The 20247-nt window shown below is 61.7% G+C and overlaps 1 protein-coding gene across 10 annotated transcripts in view; it reads left to right on the plus strand.

The window, feature by feature from the left end:
* MROH1 (maestro heat like repeat family member 1) overlaps positions 1-20247 on the plus strand; it is a 38661-nt gene that overhangs the window by 14691 nt on the left and 3723 nt on the right. For 6 of the 10 annotated variants that reach the window (XR_014793840.1, XM_084907207.1, XM_084907209.1 and 3 more), the window contains 22 exons: positions 713-835; positions 2504-2608; positions 2788-2932; positions 3067-3107; positions 3353-3494; positions 4247-4299; positions 4673-4780; positions 6160-6279; positions 6506-6628; positions 7349-7495; positions 7578-7604; positions 8497-8619; positions 8789-8868; positions 8954-9065; positions 9173-9268; positions 9786-9890; positions 11837-11972; positions 12072-12184; positions 12520-12672; positions 15279-15433; positions 17928-18093; positions 18563-18759. Coding sequence is in view for 9 of the 10 variants with exons in the window: in XM_084907207.1 (XP_084763333.1) it covers positions 713-835; positions 2504-2608; positions 2788-2932; positions 3067-3107; positions 3353-3494; positions 4247-4299; positions 4673-4780; positions 6160-6279; positions 6506-6628; positions 7349-7495; positions 7578-7604; positions 8497-8619; positions 8789-8868; positions 8954-9065; positions 9173-9268; positions 9786-9890; positions 11837-11972; positions 12072-12184; positions 12520-12672; positions 15279-15433; positions 17928-18093; positions 18563-18759 (2570 nt within the window). In the remaining variant the exon portion in view is untranslated. The remainder of the gene's footprint in view (positions 1-712; positions 836-2503; positions 2609-2787; positions 2933-3066; positions 3108-3352; positions 3495-4246; positions 4300-4672; positions 4781-6159; positions 6280-6505; positions 6629-7348; positions 7496-7577; positions 7605-8496; positions 8620-8788; positions 8869-8953; positions 9066-9172; positions 9269-9785; positions 9891-11836; positions 11973-12071; positions 12185-12519; positions 12673-15278; positions 15434-17927; positions 18094-18562; positions 18760-20247) is intronic. The other 4 variants (XM_084907208.1, XM_084907213.1, XM_084907214.1 and 1 more) reach the window with 1 other exon arrangement.

Consider the following 20247-nt stretch of genomic DNA (forward strand, 5'->3'; position numbering starts at 1 on the left):
CGGGCCAGGATCTGCACCGGCTCTGACTGGGCGCGGCCCGCAGCCAGCCCTCAGCATCAGTGTGCACAGGTGTTGTGTGTCTGGGCGTCCCACGCCTTGCTTCTGACAGTTCCCAGGCACGAAGGTAGACACTGGTCCCAACACCACCCTCAGGTTCGAGAATTCTCTAGAAGGACTCCAGAACTCATGAGAGCTGCCGTTCTCAGTGTTGGCTCATTGCAATGAAAAGACAGAGCAACCTCAGCTGGGAAGGAAGCACATGGGGCAGGCCCACAATGGTGGGATGGGAGCCCCAGTCGCCCTGTCCCCGTGGAATCGTGGGCAGGGATATGACTGCACAGAGGCTGCCACTCCGGGGGGCCTCTGGCCTGCCTCAGGGTCTTTATTGGGGCTCCCATCATGTAGACCTCTGTTGCCAGCCCCTTGAAGGAGGAGCTGGAGCAATGTGGCCCTGGAGGAGGTGACCTGGCCGTGCCCTCACGTGGAGCCACTGCGGGGCTGGAAGGCAGGCTCAGGACTCCCAGGAGTTTTGGTGACAGCTGGCGATGGAGGGGCCTCCCTCTCACCCTTCAGAGGGAGGCCCCTCCATCGCCAGCTGGGGAGGGGTAGGAGGAGCCCGGCCCCGAACGTGAGGCACCACTCAGGTGCAGGCAGAGAAAAGGGCGAGACTCCTGTGTCCAGACTGGACTGTCCAGCCTGCCCCTCTGTGCAGGTGAAGCGGGCAGTGGTGCAGGTGATCAGCGCCATGGCCCATCATGGCTACCTGGAGCAGCCCGGGGGCGAGGCGATGCTGGAGTATATCGTGCAGCAGTGTGCACTGCCCCCCGACACCCAGGTAAGGGCCCTCCCCTGCTGGGGCGGGGACCTGTCGGCTCTGCTGGAGAGTGGGCACCAGAAGGTGCGTGGCCCCAGGTGGGGGCAGGCGGAGCGGGCCCAGCAGCTTTCTCTAGAGTCGGTTGGGGCCTCTGCACCCCAGTGGTCACGTCCTCAGACAGGAGAGTCAGAACAGGCACGGGCTCTCTTTGAGGCTTTTCTATTTAAAATGTTAATAAGCAAATCCCACTTTTCTGGAGGGAGAGCAAGCTAGACGCTGGTGAAAGAAACAGGCACTTCGGGGTGGTCTGCCATCCCTGCCGCCGCCAGCCTTGGGGAGCACGTGGCCTGGCCGCCTTCCGCTCGGGGCCTGGTCCCCTCAGGCGCTCACGGCTCCGTGTGTCTTCTCCTATATTCTGGCCACAGCCTCTGCCTGAGTTTGAGTTGGATTGTTTGTTCCTTGTTCTTGAGTAGTGAGCGTTCTCTATGAATTCTGGGTACAAGCTCTCGGTCAGATTTGGGGTTTGTAAAGATGTTCTGACACCTGTTGCATGGTGTCAACAGTGGAGCTGAAACAATTGGACAAATATGCAAAAAAATGAACCTCAGCCAAAACAAAAATTAATATTCAAAATGTATCCTGGACCTAAATCTAAAACCTAAAACTTAAAAACTTCTGGAAGACGACATAGGAGAAAGCCCTGGGTTAAGCGAGGCCTTACTAACTGGCATGGTCTATAAATTACAAAAAACAAAGCGATGAACTGGGCTTCTGGAACATTAAAACTGCCTTTGAAAGACACTGTAGCGTGTTTTCCAGGGCAGGTATGTTCTTGGCTGTGTCCTCATAGTTCTGCTCCTGATGGACTTGCAGTGGTCTTGCTGGCCCCTGTGAGATAGTTTGCCATTTCTATTTGGGTTCCTCATTAACCCAAAGTTCCCCTCAGGGTATCTAACCTTTTCTAGAGGAACGGCTTTTCGTGGCTATTGTAGATTTGTAACTTTATTGCATCATCCGCATTGAATCTGGCGAGGTATAGTTCCGCTTTTAAGAGTCTGTTCAGATACCTTTCTTGGCCTAATGGGTGGTCAGGCCTTCAGAGTTGTTTCTGTGTGTTTGGTGTATTTTTAGAGCGAGCTTACACATTGCAGTGCCAGGCCTGCACAGCCTAGTGTTTCTCCTTGGCTTGGACATCCCACGAGTGGTGTCAGCCTGCAGTCCTGCAGCTGCTGAGTGTGGCGCTGGGCGCTGTCCTCCGAAGCAGGAGTGGAAGGCCAGGCAGAGCCCTAGGAGGCTGGTCACTCATGGATGCACACGTCTCAGAGGCCCCATGCTGTCTGGAGGTTGTAGTCTGTTCCTGGTCCAAGTGGGCGTTCTCAGGAGGTGACGTCTCCAGGAAGGCCAGACGTCAGCAGGGCCAGAGTCGGGTGAGGCTACTCCTCAGGCAGGCAGTGGCCACAGGACATGCGCAGGGTTTCCTTTACTTTGGAGACTAGACCTAAGCCAGTGAGCCTGCTTTCTTGGGCGAGTTTAGTGCAGACGGCATTTCCCGTTCATGGGGCATGGCTATCCCCTGGGTGGTGGCTGTGCCGGGTCTGACCTCACAGCCCAGAGCCCTTGGCCCGGGAACCTTGGGTCACAGCCATGCTGTGTGCGCTCTACGTGCTCCTGCCTCGCCCCGTCCTCCAGCATCAGAAACCCAGTGGCGAGGAGGAGCGCTCGGCCGACAGCGTGCGTGACATCAGCGTCAGCACCCTCTACCTGGTCAGCACCACCGTGGACAGAATGAGCGAAGTGAGTGTGCGCAGCGCCGTGCCCCGCCCCGCCCCGGGACTGACCACGCCCTTCAGGCCCTTGGCCTACTGACTGGCCAAACCTTCCTGAGCTCCATGGGGCCTGCCGGGGTTTGTGAGGGTGGGGCCTCCCCGAGTCTGTGGCCCCTGCGGCTACACTGACTATGGCACTGCCCCTAGGTCCTCTGGCCGCACCTGCTCGAGTTCCTTACCCCCGTGCGCTTCACGGGGGCGCTGACCCCGCTCTGCCGGAGCCTCGTGCACTTGGCCCAGAAGAGGCAGGAGGCAGCAGCTGACGCCCCCCTCATCCAGTATGATGGCAACGGTGCGCAGCTGGTGTACAAGGCCTCAGGCCCCGCCCCTCTCTAGCCCCGCCCCTCTAGGTCCCTGCCCCTTGCTAACCCCGCCCCCACCCACCTCGCCCTGGAAGCAGCTCTGAGAGCCCTGTCTCCCTTGCAGTGACCCTGCCATCTCCATACGCCATAGCCACGAGGCTTCTGGTGAGCATGCAGCTCTCTCCGAGGGATCGGGAGAGGATTGGGCACTCCCCTCTGTCCCTGGGTCCCCGTGCTCTCGGCGCCGTCATGGCCGAGCAAAGAACGCTGCCTCTCAGTGGGGGCCAGACAGGCACTCCCACTTGGGTCTTGGGGAGCTGTGTCTTGGGGGCTTGTTGCCTCCACCCCAGTACCTCGTGGGCGGCCTTATGGTCTGGCATGGGCGCGAACTCCCCCCTGCGCCTCTGCAGACCGTGTCTTCCAGCCCCTACCTGGGGGGCAGCCGTGGGGCGGCCTCGCTGTGCCTCCTGAGCGTCCTGCATCGGGACATCCACCCTTTGCTGGGTCAGCGGTGGGCAACGACCATCCCCCTGCTGCTGGAGTACCTGGAAGGTGAGGCCCAGGAGGTGGGGCCCCTGCACCCCGCTATGCATGTCAGGGCAGCTCTGGCCTGTGAGGACCAGGGTTGCCTAATTGGGAAGAAGTAGCCTCCACTGGGGTTCAGAGAGGGTCTAGACAGCAGGCCCCAAGGGTGTTCCTGCTGGTGTCACTTGGGAGCACCTAGATGTGGGCCCCTCTGGGTTTCCTTTGTGCTCTGGAAGGTGGGGCGGGGCCAGGTGGGGGTGGTGGGTGGAACCTGGGCCAGGAGGGGGTACTGGGTGGGGCATGAGTCAGGTGGAAGGTACTGGGCGGGGCCTGAGCCTAGGCCAGGTTGGGGTGCTGGGTGGGACCTGAGTCAGGTGGGAGGTGCTGGGCGGGGCCTGGGCCAAGTGGGGGTGCTAGGTGGCACTAGTGAGTGTGAGTGTGTTCTTGTGTGCTGTGCACAGATGCAACCATATGGTGTGTGCAGTGTGCATGCATAATGAGCCAGGTGGGGGTGCCGGGCAGGGCCTGGGCTGGTGGGGGTGCTGGGTGGGACCTGAGCCAGGTGGGGGTGCTGGGTGGGACCTGGGACAGATGGGGGTGCTGGGTGGGGCCTGGGCTGGTGGGGGTGCTGGGTGGGACCTGAGCCAGGTGGGGGTGCTGGGTGGGACCTGGGCCAGGTGGGGGTGCTGGGTGGGGCCTGGGCTGGGTGTTCTGAACACTCCATTCTTGTCTGGAGTGACGGGTCTGCCTGGCAGGCTCACTGGTGATTGTCATTTCAGAACATACTGAGAAGACCCTGTCACAGAAGGAATGGGAGGAAAAGCTGTTGGTGGTGAGAGACGGGAGAAGAGACTGAGGTGTTGACAGCCTGGGTGGGGAGAGCTTGGGGGACTAGCTTTCTGGGGCTGGGCCACCTGCCTTGACTGAGTGGCATGCCTGGGGGAGGGACAGATAGATGTCTCTGGGGTGAGGACTGTCCCAGATTGCCCGGCTGCTGTGATAGCCAGATTGCAGGGGCTCTGTGCTGCCCAGCCACAGCGCCTCTGTCTGCCATTGCCTGGCCCAGATGTCATCACCCTCACCCATTGCATGTCTGCCTGGACTCGAGGGGCACCCACTACCTTTCAGAACCATGGCACAGGACCACCTCCCCAGCCTGTCCTGGGAGGCTGCGTTCCCAGCCTCATCGTTGCTCCTGCCTGTAGTTCCTTCGGGACAGTCTTGCTGTCGTGTCTGACAACACGTGGATCTGCCAGCTGAGCCTGGAGATGTGCAAGCAGCTACCCTGCTACAACGGGATGCCCCAGGAGAAGGTGCAGGCTTGGGGGAAGCCCCAGGAGGAGGTGGGCGAAGGTGGGGGGAGGAGCTCCAGGAGAAGGTGTGAGGGGAGCCCCAGGGGAAGGTGTGACGGGGAGAATCTCCAGGGGAAGATGGGGGGAAAGGGGAGAGCCCCAGGGGAAGGTGTGAGGGGCAGCCCCAGGGGAAGGTGTGAGGGGGAGCCCCAGGGGAAGGTGTGAGGGGAGCCCCAGGGGAAGGTGTGAGGGGCAGCCCCAGGGGAAGGTGTGAGGGGGAGCCCCAGGGGAAGGTGTGAGGGGGAGCCCCAGGGGAAGGTGTGAGGAGGAGCCCCAGGGGAAGGTGTGAGGAGGAGCCCAGGGGAAGGTGTGAGGAGGAGCCCCAGGGGAAGGTGTGAGGAGGAGCCCAGGGGAAGGTGTGAGGAGGAACCCAGGAGAAGGTGTGAGGGGGAGCCCCAGGGGAAGGTGTGAGGAGGAACCCAGGGGAAGGTGTGAGGGGAGCCCCAGGGGAAGGTGTGAGGAGGAACCCAGGGGAAGGTGTGAGGGGAGCCCCAGGGGAAGGTGTGAGGGGAGCCCCAGGGGAAGGTGTGAGGAGGAGCCCAGGGGAAGGTGTGAGGAGGAGCCCAGGGGAAGGTGTGAGGAGGAACCCAGGGGAAGGTGTGAGGAGGAGCCCAGGGTAAGGTGTGAGGAGGAACCCAGGGGAAGGTGTGAGGAGGAACCCAGGGGAAGGTGTGAGGGGAGCCCCAGGGGAAGGTGTGAGGGGAGCCCCAGGGGAAGGTGTGAGGGGGAGCCCCAGGGGAAGGTGTGTGAGGAGGAGCCCCAGGGGAAGGTGTGAGGAGGAGTCCCAGGGGAAGGTGTGAGGAGGAACCCAGGGGAAGGTGTGAGGAGGAACCCAGGGGAAGGTGTGAGGAGGAGCCCCAGGGGAAGGTGTGAGGAGGAACCCAGGGGAAGGTGTGAGGGGAGCCCCAGGGGAAGGTGTGAGGGGCAGCCCCAGGGGAAGGTGTGAGGGAGAGGATCTCCAGGGGAAGATGCGGGGGGGGGGGGGGGGGGGAGGGGGGGGGAGGGGGGGAGCCCCAGGAAAGGGTGCCAGGTGGGGGGCACCCTGGGAGAAAGTGTGGGGGAATAGTCTGTTGGGGTTTTCTGGGCATAGTCCTTAGGTCCAAGCTCCTGGGCTTTGATTCTGCGTCACTTGGTGCCTGAGCCTACCTCTGGGCCCTTGTGGCTCTGGCAGAGCGGAGAAGAGAAGGCCTGTGAGCCTCTGCACAGTGGCTGGTGGCTGGAGACTTCCCGCCAGGCAATGGCCAGAACCACAGGTTCCCAGCAGCGCCTCCCGCGTTGGCTGGCAGAGCCGGGCCTCCCTCCAGTGGGCACCAGCGCAGCTCTCCCTGGCTTTGCTGCAGAACTTCCTGTACAAATGTGTGGGGACCACCCTGGGTGCTGCTTCCAGTAAGGACGTGGTGAGGAAACTCCTTCAGGAGCTGCTGGAAACAGCCAGATACCAGGAGGAGGCCGAGCGTGAGGTGCCAGCACCCATCCCCACCCCCCAAAGTCCTGGGCCCACGACTGGCTGGCAATGTTCACTGTCCTCTCTTAGGCACTAGTGAGTGTGAGTGTTTACGTGTGTGCTGTGCACAGATGCAACCATATGGTGTGTGCAGTGTGCATGCATAATGCATGGTCCTCCTGTACTCTCCCCAAACCCCTGTACTCCCTGCCCTGGTGTGAGTGCCCCACGCACCTCCCCAGGGCCTGGCCTGTTGCTTTGGGATCTGTGCCATCTCCCACCTGGACGACACCCTGGCCCAGCTGGAGGACTTTGTGAGGTCGGATGTGTTCAGAAAGTCCATCGGCATCTTTAACATTTTTAAGGTGCAGCAGTCGGTCTGGGGAGGAGGTCTGGTGGGACTGGACTGGGTTCTACGGTCCTGGGCGGTGGGGCAACCTGGCTCTGGGTACCTGCAGGCCGGGGGTGGGGTGGGGAGCCGCATCCAGCCTCTGTTTCCTTGTGGGTGGGGCTACTGAGTGTGGGCTCCCCCTCAACCGGTGACAAGGGGCACCTAGCCCTCTGCCAGTCTGGGAGGCAGGATGAAAGCTGCCTCCGCTGGCTGTCCCATCCGCTGTCTATTCCTCTCTGCCCCCAGGTGGCCGGTAGAGGCTGCATTCTTGCCAAAACCCACTACAGCAGGGCTAGGTGCCTGCCCCTGAGGCCAGTCCCAGTCACAGACTCTGAGGCCTGGGCTGTGTGCATAGGGCCCACCCACACTCCTGTGTGTAGGTGTGAGCAGGCGAGGGGCAGAGGAGGCCCTGGCTCGGCTTCCTCCTGCTGACCTCCCACCTTGTTCCCTGCCCAGACCTTTGGTCTGTCCCTTGGGCCCAAAGAGCCTAGATCTGGCGTGTCCTGCTGCTCCCAATGGAGGGGCTCTCCCAGGGCTGGTGGTCGGTTAAGCCTCCGATGTTGTTGGCAGCCCTGCCTTCTTCCAGAGAGACTCGGTGCTTGTATGGGAGGCCTCTTGAGGGGTGTGGGACGCAGGGCAGGGGCCACAGGGAGCTGACTGTGTGACGGAGGCCTGCTGCCCCCACCCCACCTAGGACCGGAGCGATAATGACATCGACAAAGTGAAGGGCACGCTGATCCTGTGCTACGGCCATGTGGCGGCACAGGCCCCCCGCGAGCAGCTGCTGGCCAGGGTCGAGTCTGACATCCTGCGGAACATGTTTCAGTGCTTCAGCACCAAGGTGGGCACAGGGCGGGCGTCTGGGCAGGCATGAGCCGACCTAGCATCGCACCTGTTAACGCCTCTCACTTTCTGTTGTTCAGGTTCTGGGAATAAAGGTAGAGACCAAGGTACAGTGTGTAGGAGATAAGTGTGGACTGTGCTTTCCTCTCTGCTGAGCTGGGCTGGGCTTCACGGGAGGAGCCAGGGGGCGTCCCCATGTGGCTTGGAGCAGCCCCTCCCCGCTCTGGCCCAGGCCCTGGCTGGCGGTGGGAAGAGGCTGGCAGGCAGAGCAGGGAGCTGGGGACCTCAGTCCCTCTTCTGGCTCCCGCTCCCCTGTGTTCACGGGGCTGGCCTCACAGCTGCTCCGGAAAAAGGCTAAGCTCTGAGCCAACGACAGTGGCCTCTGGCCTCACTAACATGTTTCCTGCTGGGACCTTTGGCACTAACCCGGAAGCCCCTCTGACCGCCTGGCCCTCCCCTCGTAGACAGACCCTCTGTTCTCCTGGGGTTGCTGGGGGAGGGGCTGTCCTAAGGGTTGCCCCCCCCCAGCCCATTAGAGTGTAGGGGGGACCACCCATGCCCCCCGACAACTGTCCTCACTACCTTCCCCAAACCCTCAGAGGCCAGGTTGGTGGGACAGGCAGGGGCGTCCCCATCTGGTGGGGCTTTTCTTGCGTGGGCTTCCTTCTCCCACCTGGGGGACCCTTCCAGCCACAGGACACAGGGGACACGGACAGAGCTTACCATCTGCCTGCAGGGCCTGCCCACAGGGCCTGCCCACGGCCATGACCAGGGCCTCAGGGTTTCAGGGTCTCAGGGCCTGGGCCAGGCAGAGAGCCGAGTGCCTCAAGGCGGCTTCACAGGCGCCTTCTTGTCCTGTGGCTTTGACAAGCCCTTAAGAACAGGCTGTGTGGTCTGGCCTCTTGCTGTGGGCAGCCCCTCTGTGGGCTCAGCCCTGTGGACCCAGGGCAGTGGCTGGGGAGCAGGGTCGACGCTTCTTGCAGCCTGCTGTCCCTGCAGGACCTGGGCCTGCAGCTGTGCCTCGTCCAGAGCGTGTGCATGGTGTGCCAGGCCATCTGCAGCAGCGCACAGGCTGGCTCCTTCCACTTCACCAGGAAGGCCGAGCTGGTGGCCCAGATGATGGTGAGGCCATGCGGCTCTGGGGTGCCTGGGGCGGCTGGAGGGCTCTGACTCGGACAGGGGGAAGTGGGGCCCGTGCAGTGAGGGCCCAGCACCTACTGGGCACAGTCTGACGGGAGCCGACTGGGAGGAGAGCCGGTGCTTCGGCTTAAGGCTGTCACCTGCCCCTCAGGACTTCATCAAGGCAGAGCCCCCGGACTCGCTGCGAACGCCCATTCGGAAGAAGGCCATGCTCGCCTGCACTCACCTGAGGTATCCTTTCCTCTGGGGTGGGCTCCTGGGTGAGGGCACAGGGTGGGGTGCGGCTGGACAAATCCCGCCTTAACTTGCCCCTCAGCTCCCTGGAGCCCGAGCTGGAAGAGCAGGTGCAGGCGGACATGATCAACAGCTGTCTGCACAGTGTCATGGCTGTGCTGCCCGAGCCCGAGGGGGAGGATGGCCCCCAGGAGGTATCTCCATATGCCCCTCGCCCGCATCAGTGTCCGTGGGGGGCGGAGAGAGGCTGCTGTGGGCGGCGTGGTCACTGGTGGGCCGGCGCCTCCTACCCTCCCTCCAGGTCCTGTACCTGGACACCATGAACGCCCTTGAGGATCTGCTGAGGAGCATCCTTCGGCGGAACATGACCCCCCAGGGCCTGCAGCTCATGGTGGAGGTGTGCAGTGGGGTGCACTGTTCGGGGTGGGCACCTGGCAGCCGATCCTCCATTGTTTCTCAGGACCCTCCTTGCTGAGGGGTGGCACAGGGCCATTTGTGCTTTCTGCAGTGGGGGTTTGTGGGTAGGTGTGCAGGTGGGGTGGGCCTTCACCCAGATGGGGCCTAGAGCCCATTCCTGCATTTTCTTCATCTGATGGTGCTGGGACCCAGAGACCCCTCAGGAGCCTCATATGTGAGTCTGGGGCCATCGAGATGCCGGGATGGGCAGGTGGTGGCCATGCTGTCTCCCTCCCTGGGAACACCCCATCCCTCTGTAGGCCCAGCTTGCTCTGGATCCCCCTGGGGGGCCATGTGTGCGGTCCAGGCCAAGCAGGACAGGGATGAGCTGCAGCTGTGGTGACCCACCCTGAAGCTTGGAAGGGTGGCCTGACAGGGCCACTGACCTGCCCACTGCACAGGCTCCTGCCTCCTGGGCTGTCCCCTGGGCACCCGTGTGAAACTCCCCTCTTCCCCAGCACCTGAGCCCGTGGATCAAGTCCCCGCAGGGCTACGAGCGGGTACGGGCGCTGGGCCTGAGCGCTTGTCTGCTGCAGTTCTTCCTGGAGCACCTGCACGTCAGTGTGAGTAACAGGCACTCCGCCCCACCTTCCCGTCCCTGGGTCCCCTGGCCGGGGCCTGTGCTGGCTGCCCTCATGTCACCAAGCACTCGGCGGGCTTCCCGCTGTCATCGGCCACCAGCCCAGGCACATCCCACACCCGGACAGTGTCCGTGCTCTTCCTGAAGACGTGGACGGAGGCCCGGCAGGGCTGAGTGTTCTCAGGCTGGCCACCGGAGTTCAGTCTTACGGGCCCACGTGTCATCCAGGACTAAAGTGTACCTGGCCCTGAGGGAGGGAACACATGCTGGGAGCAGGTGTAGGGGAGATGATGAGGCTCTGGAGGTGGAAGCAGCAGGTGGGCAAAGACAGAGCCCGACCACAGGGGACGTTGTGGAAAGGTGGAGCGGGGAGGGGAGGTCCAAGCTGGCCCGAGAGCCAGAGTGTGCATCTCATGTTTGGTGAGACCATGGAGCTCGTGTGTGTGCTCTCCCAGAATTCCAGTGTCCTTCGAGGCTGTCACCCAGGTGGCTGGGGTCACGGGACACGGCCTGGCACTCGTGTGGCAAGTGGACAGACCCGAGGACGGTAGCTGAGCCGCAGTGGCTGGGAGGGGGCGCCCCAGCCCTCCACTGGGTGGTGTGGTTGTCAGTGTGACTCCCCTCACTCCGGCCTGGTTACTGCTGGCTGGGACGGAGGAACCTGGGTTTTGGGGTACTTAGTAACTGGGTAGTTTACAAGTTCTTCTGTTCCTGCTGATGAGCTTTTAGTGAGTGTCCTGGCTTCTCAGATACATAACCCCATGCTGCATATCAAATTTCAAACGCTGGGACTTTTGGTCCCCCTCCCCTCCCCGTACTTGCACCTTAGTCCCTTCTTCGTCCAGCACTTCGGGGACACACAAGATGACAACCCCTCCTCGTCGAGTTTTGCTGCTGAGCCCAAAGCTTGACTTGATGGGCCACATTTACTTTTTTTCACGTTCCACACATCATACATTTTAATGAGGACATTGATTTTGAAATTTATTGATTAGGGAGAGAAAAAGGGGAGAGTGAGACCTCAATTTATTGTTCCATTTATGTCTGCATTCCTTGGTTGCTACGTATATGTGTCCTGATCAGGGATCAAACCTGCAGCCTTGGCCTATCGGGATGGGGCTCCAACCCACTGAGCTACCCGGCTAAGGTCTTAATGAGGACTTTTATCAGGAGTACAAGACGATGTTGCCTTTTTTCACCTATCAGGGTGATTATAGGCTGTTTCTCTTGATGCTTTACTATTTTAAAAAAATGTGCTTAAGCTTTCCTTCCTTATGAGGCCAGATCTGCACAGGCCTCCCAATGGCTCCTGCCTTCCGTGTGCATGCCAGGCTTTTCCCACTCGGCTCCCTCTGCCTGGTCTTCACAGGACCCCGTCCAGCTGTAACAGACACCTGACCTCCCCAAGACGAGCAGCAGCTGGTCCCAGGGTTCTTTGCCCAACACTCCAGCCTTCCTCCTCCCACGAGTCCCCAGGCGGAGGCTCCCAGACCAGGGAGCAGGAGGGGCAGGAAGGCCGAGGGGTGTGGGTTGGGGTCGTACTGGTGTTGAAAGGCCCAGAGTGGGATGCAAGGCTCAGTGTTTGAGGAGAGGAGAAGGGCCTGGAAACGGGACCAGGACCAGCTGGTAAAGGGGGCTCCTGTAGTTCCCTCCACGGGGTGGGATTTGCCTCGGGGGCTGGGGGCTTCCCACGGGGTTGGTGGCGTCATTGGAGCCCTGCCTCTCTGTTGCCTGTGGGGCTCCGTCTTTGTCTCCTGATTGGCGCTGCCCTGTGTCCCTCTTAGGTCCCCGGTGGACTGGGTATGGCCTGAGCTGGGTCCATAGCTGGGTCTCAGTGGTACAGGCAGCACCTGTCCACCCCCTCATCCCCGGCCCCAGCTCCCCTCTCCCCTTGCCAGTGTCCCCACAGCACCTCCCCCTCCTCTCCAGGCCCTGGTGCCCTTCCACAACCTGGGCCTCCTCGTCGGCCTCTTCTCCCCACGCTGTGCGGATTTGTGGCCGGCCACCCGCCAGGAGGCTGTGAGCTGTGTCTACTCCCTGCTGTACCTCCAGCTGGGCTACGAGGGTGAGCCTCTGGCTGGGCAGAGGTGTGGGAGGGACGAGGAGCAGGCTGGGCCCAGGTGGCCAGGGGTCCTGCCCAGCTCCACATTCTCCTGCTCCACAGGCTTCTCCCGTGACTACCGGGACGACGTGGCAGAGCAGCTCCTCACCCTTAAGGACGGCCTTGTGCACCCCGACCCTGCCATCCTCTTCCACACCTGCCACAGCATAGCTCAGGTACCTGCCAGCCCCCACAGAGGGGAGGCTGCCCCCCAGAGGGGACTCGCAGGAGCCCATTGCATCATGGGCCGGGCAGGGCGCTGGACTGGGTGCAGCTCAGGGCAGTGGGCTTGGGGCACAGGAATGGGAGCGCAGGCTCCAGTGAGGAGTTGGGGCTTCTGTGTCTGGGCCACAGCCCCTGGCACCCGGTAGGAGCTCCTCACAGCTCTGGGCCAGGAAGAGGGTGTTGAGGCTGGAGGAGGGGCCTGCAGGCAGAATGGCGCTGGCCCCGCCCAGAGATGCCTTGTCTGGAAGCCCTTCCTCTGCTTTCTGATGCTCAGCTCTCTTTCTAGATTATTGCGAAGCGCCTCCCGCCGGCTCAGCTCATCAACCTCTTGCTCACCTTGTTTGAGAGCCTGGGGGACCCCGACAAGAACTGCTCCCGAGCAGCTACAGTCATGATCAACTGCCTGCTGAAGGAGCGGGGCAGCATGCTGCTGGAGAAGGTGGGGCGGAGCGGGAAGGCATTTTGTGGGCGTGGCTTGTTTGGGGAGGGGTGTGGCTAGACATGGACCTTGGGTCTGTCTAGATCTGTGTGGCCAGGGCTGGGTAAGTGGGGACTCCCTACCCTGCTCCCTTTCCCTGTGGATCTAACAGGGACAAATTCTCTTTTGTGTGGAGACTGAGAATTTGGCAAGTCATAACGTTCAGAAAGTAAGGTGGGGCCGAAACCGGTTTGGCTCAGTGGTAGAGCGTCGGTGTGCGGACTGAAAGGTCCCAGGTTCGATTCCGGTCAAGGTCATGTATATTGGTTGCGGGCACATCCCCGGTGGGGGGTGTGGAAGAGGTAGCTGGTCGATGTTTCTCTCTCATCAACGTTTCTAGCTCTCTATCTCTCTCCCTTCCTCAGGAAGGTGTCCTGTGGCTCTGGGAAGGTGGAGGGGGACGGCCAGCTGGAGGTGGTGGCTACTGGTGGTCCCCTGTCCTGTGTTTCTTTTCAGCTGTCGGCAGACACTTGGGTTGCTTCTGTCTCATAGCTTCTATTTTAAGAATAAGGCTGCGAACATGGTGTGTAAATATCTTCTTCACATTCGTTTTCTGTTCTTTGGGTAGCTACCCAGAAGCAGAATTGCAGGGTCAAAATCTTGATTTTTTGAGGAACCACCATACTGTTTTCCACAGTAGTTGCACCAATTTACATTCCCACCAACAGCTCATGAGGGTTCCAGCTACTCTCCTTCCTCGCCAACACTGGTGATTGCCCATTTTGTGTATAGCCAGCCTGATGAGCGTGACGTGGTGTCCTCTGTGGGCTTTTGGTTAATCCTCACCGAGGATACTTTTTCCATTGATTCCTAGAAAGCATGGAAGAGAGGAGGGAGATGCAGAAAGGGGAAGAGAAGCGTCAGTGTGAGAGACACATGGGTTGGTTGCCTCCCACATGTGCCCCCACCAGGGCCGGGGATTGAACATGCAACCTAGGTGCATGCCCTTGACTGGGAATCAAACTGGATCCTGTGGGGTATGGGCCAATGCTCTAACCACCCACCCACAGCGCCGGGCCCCCCTTGTGGTTGCAATTTGCATTTCCCTCACCGTTGTTGATGCTGAGCGTCTTCTCATGGGCGTGTTGGCCATTAGTATGTCTTCTTTGGAGAATGACTATTCAAGTGTTTTTCCTGCTTGTCAGTCAGGCTGTGTGGTTGTTGAGTCCTTTATAAATTCGGGGTATTAACCCTTTACCAAGTATACGACTGGCAGGTATTTTCCCCATTCTGCAGGTTGCCTTTTGCTCTTTTGAATGTGTCCTTCGATACATAGACATTTGATGTGTCCCACGTCTGTTTTTGCTGTTGGTGTCAAAGAAGCCATCGCCAAGCCCAGTGTCATAAAGAAGTTTTATAACTTTGGGTGACTCCCCCCGTTCTTGGGAAAGGCAGGCGCCCCACATACCACGCCAGCTGCTGGGCTCCTAGGAGAACACTGCCGAGCCATCTCCTTCCAGCTCAGGGTCACAGACCTAGGGGCGGGGCTCTGACGCCCAGGCTCGTCCTGGGCCCATCTGCCTCCTGACACCTCCGCTGCAGTGACGTGGCCTGTGATGCCTGGTGTCCGCATTTCCCTTCCTGCCCTGAGAGGGCTTGGCAGGGGGCCTCTAGGAGACACCTGGACACTTCCTCTGACATCGAGTCAGAAACTGTGGTTCTAGCAGGTAGTGTGTGACCCATGATCGCAAAATAGCACATTGTACAGAACAGAGAGCAAGAGGGGAGAAGGCCTGTGCAGGAAGCACAGCTCCGGCTCAGCACCTCCTACTGCCACGCTGCCCGAGCCGGGAGCAGAGGGCGCTGGTCCAGTAGGCATGGCCATGCCCAGGTTCTGGGAGGGGCACGGCGAGTGGGCTGGTCCTCGTTCTGTATTTGAGGTGTCATTGTTCACAAGCCCTTTGAGGGGGGCCCCATGCCTCACACTGCATGGGAGAGCAGGCGAGGCCTGGCCTGGGAGGTTTCATGTCAGCCACGCCAGCGCCGTCTCGGGGTCCCATCGGGCAGGTGTCTTGGCCAGCCCTGCCCAGGACCCAGCGGTTGGTGGGTGCACCGTCTGCCAGCAGCCCTGTCCCGCAGCTCTGTCTCCCCTGTTTTCTCCTCAGACCACGTGTTTTCCATGTGTGCAGCATGCAGTGGGGGCTCTGTGGTCGGGGCCAGCACCTGCTGAGGGTGGGGACCCAGAATGAGGAGGCCAGTGAGGAGGCTCCTCGCGCTGGTTGCCTCATTGGTGGCTTCGCAGTGGAGACCACGGCCCTCCCTCTCCTGGCCCGTCCCAGCCTCAGTCGGGGGGTCGGTCAGCTTCCCCTTCTCTCTCCTCCATCCCAGCCCACTGCCCCTTGGTCAGAGCGCCAGAGGCTGGGACACCTAAATAGGGAGTGAGGGGCTGTTGGGGCCTCTTGGCCTCAGTGCTCCACCCAGATCCAGAGGGCACCAGGCTTCCTTCTCTGCCCTACCCCCATGAGGGGCCTTGCAGCTCCTGGGCTGCCCCCTCCCATGGTCCCATGGACAGCACCTGGCTCCTGGCTGCCTGCTTCCAGGTCTGACGCCGCACCCACCATCCGTAGGTGCCCGAGATCATGAGCGTGCTGCGCTCCAAGCTGCAGGAGAGCCGCGAGGAGCACGTGCTGCAGTCGGCCCAGCACAGCGTGTATGTCCTGGCGTCCCAGCACTGCGTGGCTGTGGTGACCAGCCTCCTGGGCAGTCCCCTGCCCTTCGACAGGTACCTGGTGTCTGCCATCTGCTGGGGCGGGCACCGCGTCAGATTCCTGCACCCCCAATATCCACCTGCCTCTGCACTTGGCGCCTCCTTTTGGGCACCAGTGAGACCCAGGCCCTGCCTTGGGGTCACTGTGCCCTCCAGGTTTCAGGGGTCACCCTGGGCTCGCGGTCACTTCTCCTGGCCTGTCCTCTGTAGGGTGTCACCCCATCTGTGAGCAGACCCTGGGGCCTGGCCCTCACTCTGAGCCAGGAAGGGGTTCCTGTCCCCCGTGTCGCACTCCGGCTCCTGTCCTCTCCCCCATCTCCTTCCTCACCTCAGCCTGGTGGTGGCCGTTGCCGCCCGCACTGCCCTTCTGTGCTGCTCCCTTGGTGACGGAGGCCACTGTCACCTAGAGACCCTGTGCTCTGCGTTCCGGGTCCTGCCAGCCTTGCGTTAGCGCTGTCACACGCGAGGATTTTGCTTTGAGGTGACCTTAGCCGTCGCTTGCCTGGTGTCTCCTCCGCCCTCCCATCTCGGCCTCGTCATCTCGCTGACGCAGCCGTAACGTCCTCTTTCCCACGGTTACTGTGGGTCGTACACTCTGCCTCTGTTCCTTCAGGGGTCGTTCTAAAATGACCACGTGGGCCCAGGGAGGAACCTGCACGGGCCTCCCTCCCCTCCAGGCTCTGTGCCTGCCCGCCCGCCCGCCCGCCATCGCCGTAGCTCCTGGAGGTCATTCTGGGGCGGTGCCCACCCGTGTCTGCGTGTGGCTCCTCGTCCGTCCTGGGCTTCAGTTTTCATGGGGGCGTCACTTCCAGAGGGGCCTGAGGAGTCACAGGCCCGTGGGACGTGGGCGGCCTGTGGAGGGAGCCGTGGGCGTGCTGTCTCTGGCACATGTGCGGCCGCTCCTCCTTTCTGGTCACGTGGTGTCCTGTGGGCACGGGCTGGGACAGGAGTGGGCTAACCTGGGTCAGGGTCGGCACTCCCCACATCGCACCTGCCCGTTGTTGCACAGCCTGTGAGCTGAGAAAACCAGGAGCATGTTTCATGACGTGAAACCACGTGAAGGTCCGTCTCATTGTCCATGAGGAACGTGTTACCTGGCCCAGCGTGCCCCCTGGTTCCCACAGTGTGCGGCTGCCCGGTGCCAGGGGATGGGCCGTCCTCCTGCCCACCGTCCACCGCCCACTCCCCTGTGTGTCCTCGCCATCCTGGTGGCATGTGCATTGTCCGCGGGGCACCAGGCTTTGCTCCTCACTTTCCTCCCACGTGAGGGGCTTCCTCCAGGGCCTCCTTGCTGAGGGTCTGCTGCTGAAACGCTGCACTTGGTCAGCTGGAATGTACTTGTTTCTGTTTAGTTTGGTGTGCTTTTAATTTGATTTTTTTTTTTGAGAAAGAAGAAAGTATGGGGGGAGAGAAACATTGATGTGAGAGCAAAAATCAATCAGCTGCTCCCATATGCCCCCCACTGGGGATCAAACTGAAACTTGGGCCTGTGCCCTGACCAGGAACCAAACCAGGGACCCTTCAGTGCACAGGATGATGCCCAACCTGTGCATCCTGGCATCCCGGCACTGCGTGGGCCTGGGACCCATTTGTTTGCTGCCTTCTTGAAGATTGTTTGCAGTGTTTGGAATTCTGGTTCAGCATTTTCTTTCACTGTGTGTGCCAGATCAGCCCTCACGGACCACCAGTTGGCGACGCTATCAGAGGCTATGCCGCCGCTGGTCCTGTGTCTGACTGTGAGGTGCACGCGCTCCCGCTGGGTGCACAGGAGCCACCCCTGGTCACTGTCCTGCGCGTGTTCTGGGTTGGGCCCAGGGTCCTTGGATTCTGCTGGGCAGCGCTGAGCTTCCTGAACTCTGGACACTTTTCAACCTGCTGCTCTTCAGTCTCTTTCTCTGGTCCTGGGACCCAGGTCAGTGTCTGCAGACCTGTCTCCCGTTCCTTCTTCTGGACCCCACCATGGCCTCTCCCCACTCGGGGTCCTGCTGTTCCTTCCATCCATCCTTCAGGTCCCTGTTTCTCCTTCTGTTGCATCCAGGCTGCACGAGTCCACCAAGCAGCGATACAGCTCTTCCTAACGGGCATTGGTTCTTTCTGTTTTAGAATTCCCATTCTGTCAGGTGTTTGGGCTGTCACGTCCTCTGTACACACACACACACACACACACACACACACACACACACACACACGAGTGCACACGCGTGTGCGCGGGCGCTGACGTTCAGCAGAGCCATCTCTGTGTCTGAGCCCCGTGTGCAGGGGCATCTGCTTTCCTCACAGGCTGACTTCCTGTGCCTGGTCTCAGCCACGGGCCACGTGCTTTGTAGATGCTCCCGGGACCCCTCCCACCGCCTCACTGAGTCTCTCTGTTATGGACCCTGGGGTCAGGGGCGGGTGAGATTAGGTCTGAGGTCAGGGCACCATTTCCCCCTGGCTAGAGCTGATCGGAGGGCATGTGGGTGGAGCTGGGGCTGGCAGTGGCCTTGCGGTAATCACTCTCCCTGCCCAGCCACACCTGCTCCCTGTGGCGGGCACTGGCGATAGAGCCTGGCCTCAGCGCCCAGGTGCTGGGGCTGCTGCTGGAGAAGATGAGCAGAGACGTCCCCTTCAAGGAGAGCCGGACCTTCCTGCTGAGCAGCTCCCCCGACCGCGTGGCCACGTTGCTGCCCCTCGCGGTGAGTGCTGCCCCGCTCCCCCCTCCTCACTGGCGGGCTGACCCCGCAGGTGGTCTGGGCACCGCCCCCAGAGGCACCTGGCAGCTGCCTGGGGCTCCAGAGCCAGCAAGCTCAGAGCCCAGCCTCGTAAAGGCCCCACAGATGTCAGTCCCCACGGGAGACCCCTCTGTTTCATCCTTCGGAAAAATAAACCTGGCTTGGCAGCGATTTCAACAGTAAAGCAGCTGCGAGTCCCCTCCTCCTCTCTGCTGAGGAGTCCAGAGCAGATGGTTGGGGGCCGTGCCCGGGTGGGCACATGGCTCCTGAGCCTCCTCCCACCCCAGGGCCCAGCTGGGCAGCCCGCAGGGGTCCCCGCACACCCCATTCCTCTGGGTCCTACGAGGCAGGGCCCAGCCTTCGTAGTGGCCGCCCTCCCCTCGTTACATGTGGCCCAAAGGGAGGGTGAGCCTGAGGTGGCCCCTGTCCCCAGGCCACCTACGCGCTGCACGAAGTCATGTCCGCTCCGGCGTCCGGGCTTGCGGTGACCGAGCTCTACCCCCAGCTATTTGCGGGGCTGCTGCTGCGTGTCAGCTGCACGGTGGGCGTCCAGCTGCCCCGGAACCTGCAGGCCAAGGAGCGGAGGGCCGGCAGCTCAGCTCTGGCCTCCAGGACCCTCGATCCCTGCAGGTAACAGGTCCCCACTGCTGCCCAGCACCTTCCTGTGAGCAGAGCGTGCTGTGAGCGCGCCACACTGGGGTGCCTCTGGCATGTGTGAGCCAGGCTGCGGGACGAGCTTATGTCGGGAGCCATGTCTCCCTGTGATACACTGTCCTGGGAATGCAGCTGCCCTGGGCTGCCCCCTCTCCTCTGAGGGTGTGCTGCAGGTCTCTGGGGCAGTGCTGGCCGCGCCTCGCACTGGTGGGCAGGGGCTGGTGGGGACGGTCAGGCAGGTGCAGAGGGCGCTTCCTTTGGGAAGGGTTTGGGGTGCTGTGGGGCCTGCACGGAGCCACTCCTCCAGCACAGCCTCTTCGGCCCAGTCCCCCCACACCCCTCAGGTGGAAGCTCTGCAGGAGCCTGACTGCCCCCCCAGGTCTGCTGTCCCAGGTCAGCCCCAGCCTCAGCTTTACAACCACTTCCCCCAGGCTCATGTGGGCCTAGGGTCCTATGGTCTCTGCCCAGCAGGCATTGGCCCTGGCAGGAGACAGGGCACAGGCGAGGTCAGCTGCTCGCTGAGGGTGGGTCACTGAGCTCAGCAGTCTGGGTGTCTGCCTGCCCGCCCTGGTCCCTAGGGCCACTACCAGGCCCAACACAGTGGCCCCTCAGGGCTCCAGCTGCTTCAGCCACAGGTGAGCACAGGAGCTGAGTGGCCGTGAGCCCGGGCCACCTCCATACCCGTCCCAGGGATCTGGCGTTGGATGTGCCCCTTGGCTGGGACGCATGGGGACAGCGTCACCACCCCGCCCCCACGCAGACCGCTCAGCCCCAGGACCAGCTCGTAAAGCCTCACGGAGGCTACGTGCCAGGCCCTGCCCAGCTCTGCAAGGCCAAGTGGAAAATGTGAACGGACCAGAGGACACAACCCAGCGAGCCCAGGGCCTGGAGCGCCAGACGCTGCCCCACGGCGGGAGTTGTGGGGGCTGCAGGCCGCAGGCCATGTTCCCTGCCCCAGGGCCCTGGGCTGCCACCCCTGAGCTGGGACTGGAACAGAGCCTGGCAGAGGTCTTGGCTCTGATGGAGGCTGTGAGCCTGCGAGTCAGACCCTTGCAAATGCCACATCCACAGAAATTCCGGCAGCGGCACTCACTGAGATTGTCCACATCCTCCCAGGCCAGACCAACGCCTTCATTTGTTGCAGCCGAGAGCTGCCCAGAGCACTGGTCTCGGCCTGGAGTGGGAGAGGGGCTGGTTCTGCATCTGCCCAGTGACCCTGGTGGCCGGGGAGGGAGACCCCCCATGACTGGGCCTCCGCTGGGCTCCAGGCTCCAGGGACAGCAAAGGGGAGAGCAAGAGTCGCCGCCCAGTGTTTTCTCTCCACTGGCCCTGGGTGGGTGTCTGCCCTTAGGCCAGGAATTCCCAGGAAGGGTGCCTCGCAGACACATGGCTCAGCTCCAATGGCCACTGTGAGGGGACCACTGTGCAGGGGAAAGGGGTCGGTGAGGGAGAAGGGGCTTCCTG

This window comes from Pipistrellus hanaki, assembly GCF_964339955.1.
Source record: "Pipistrellus hanaki genome assembly, contig: scaffold_41, whole genome shotgun sequence".
Taxonomy (NCBI): domain Eukaryota; kingdom Metazoa; phylum Chordata; class Mammalia; order Chiroptera; family Vespertilionidae; genus Pipistrellus; species Pipistrellus hanaki.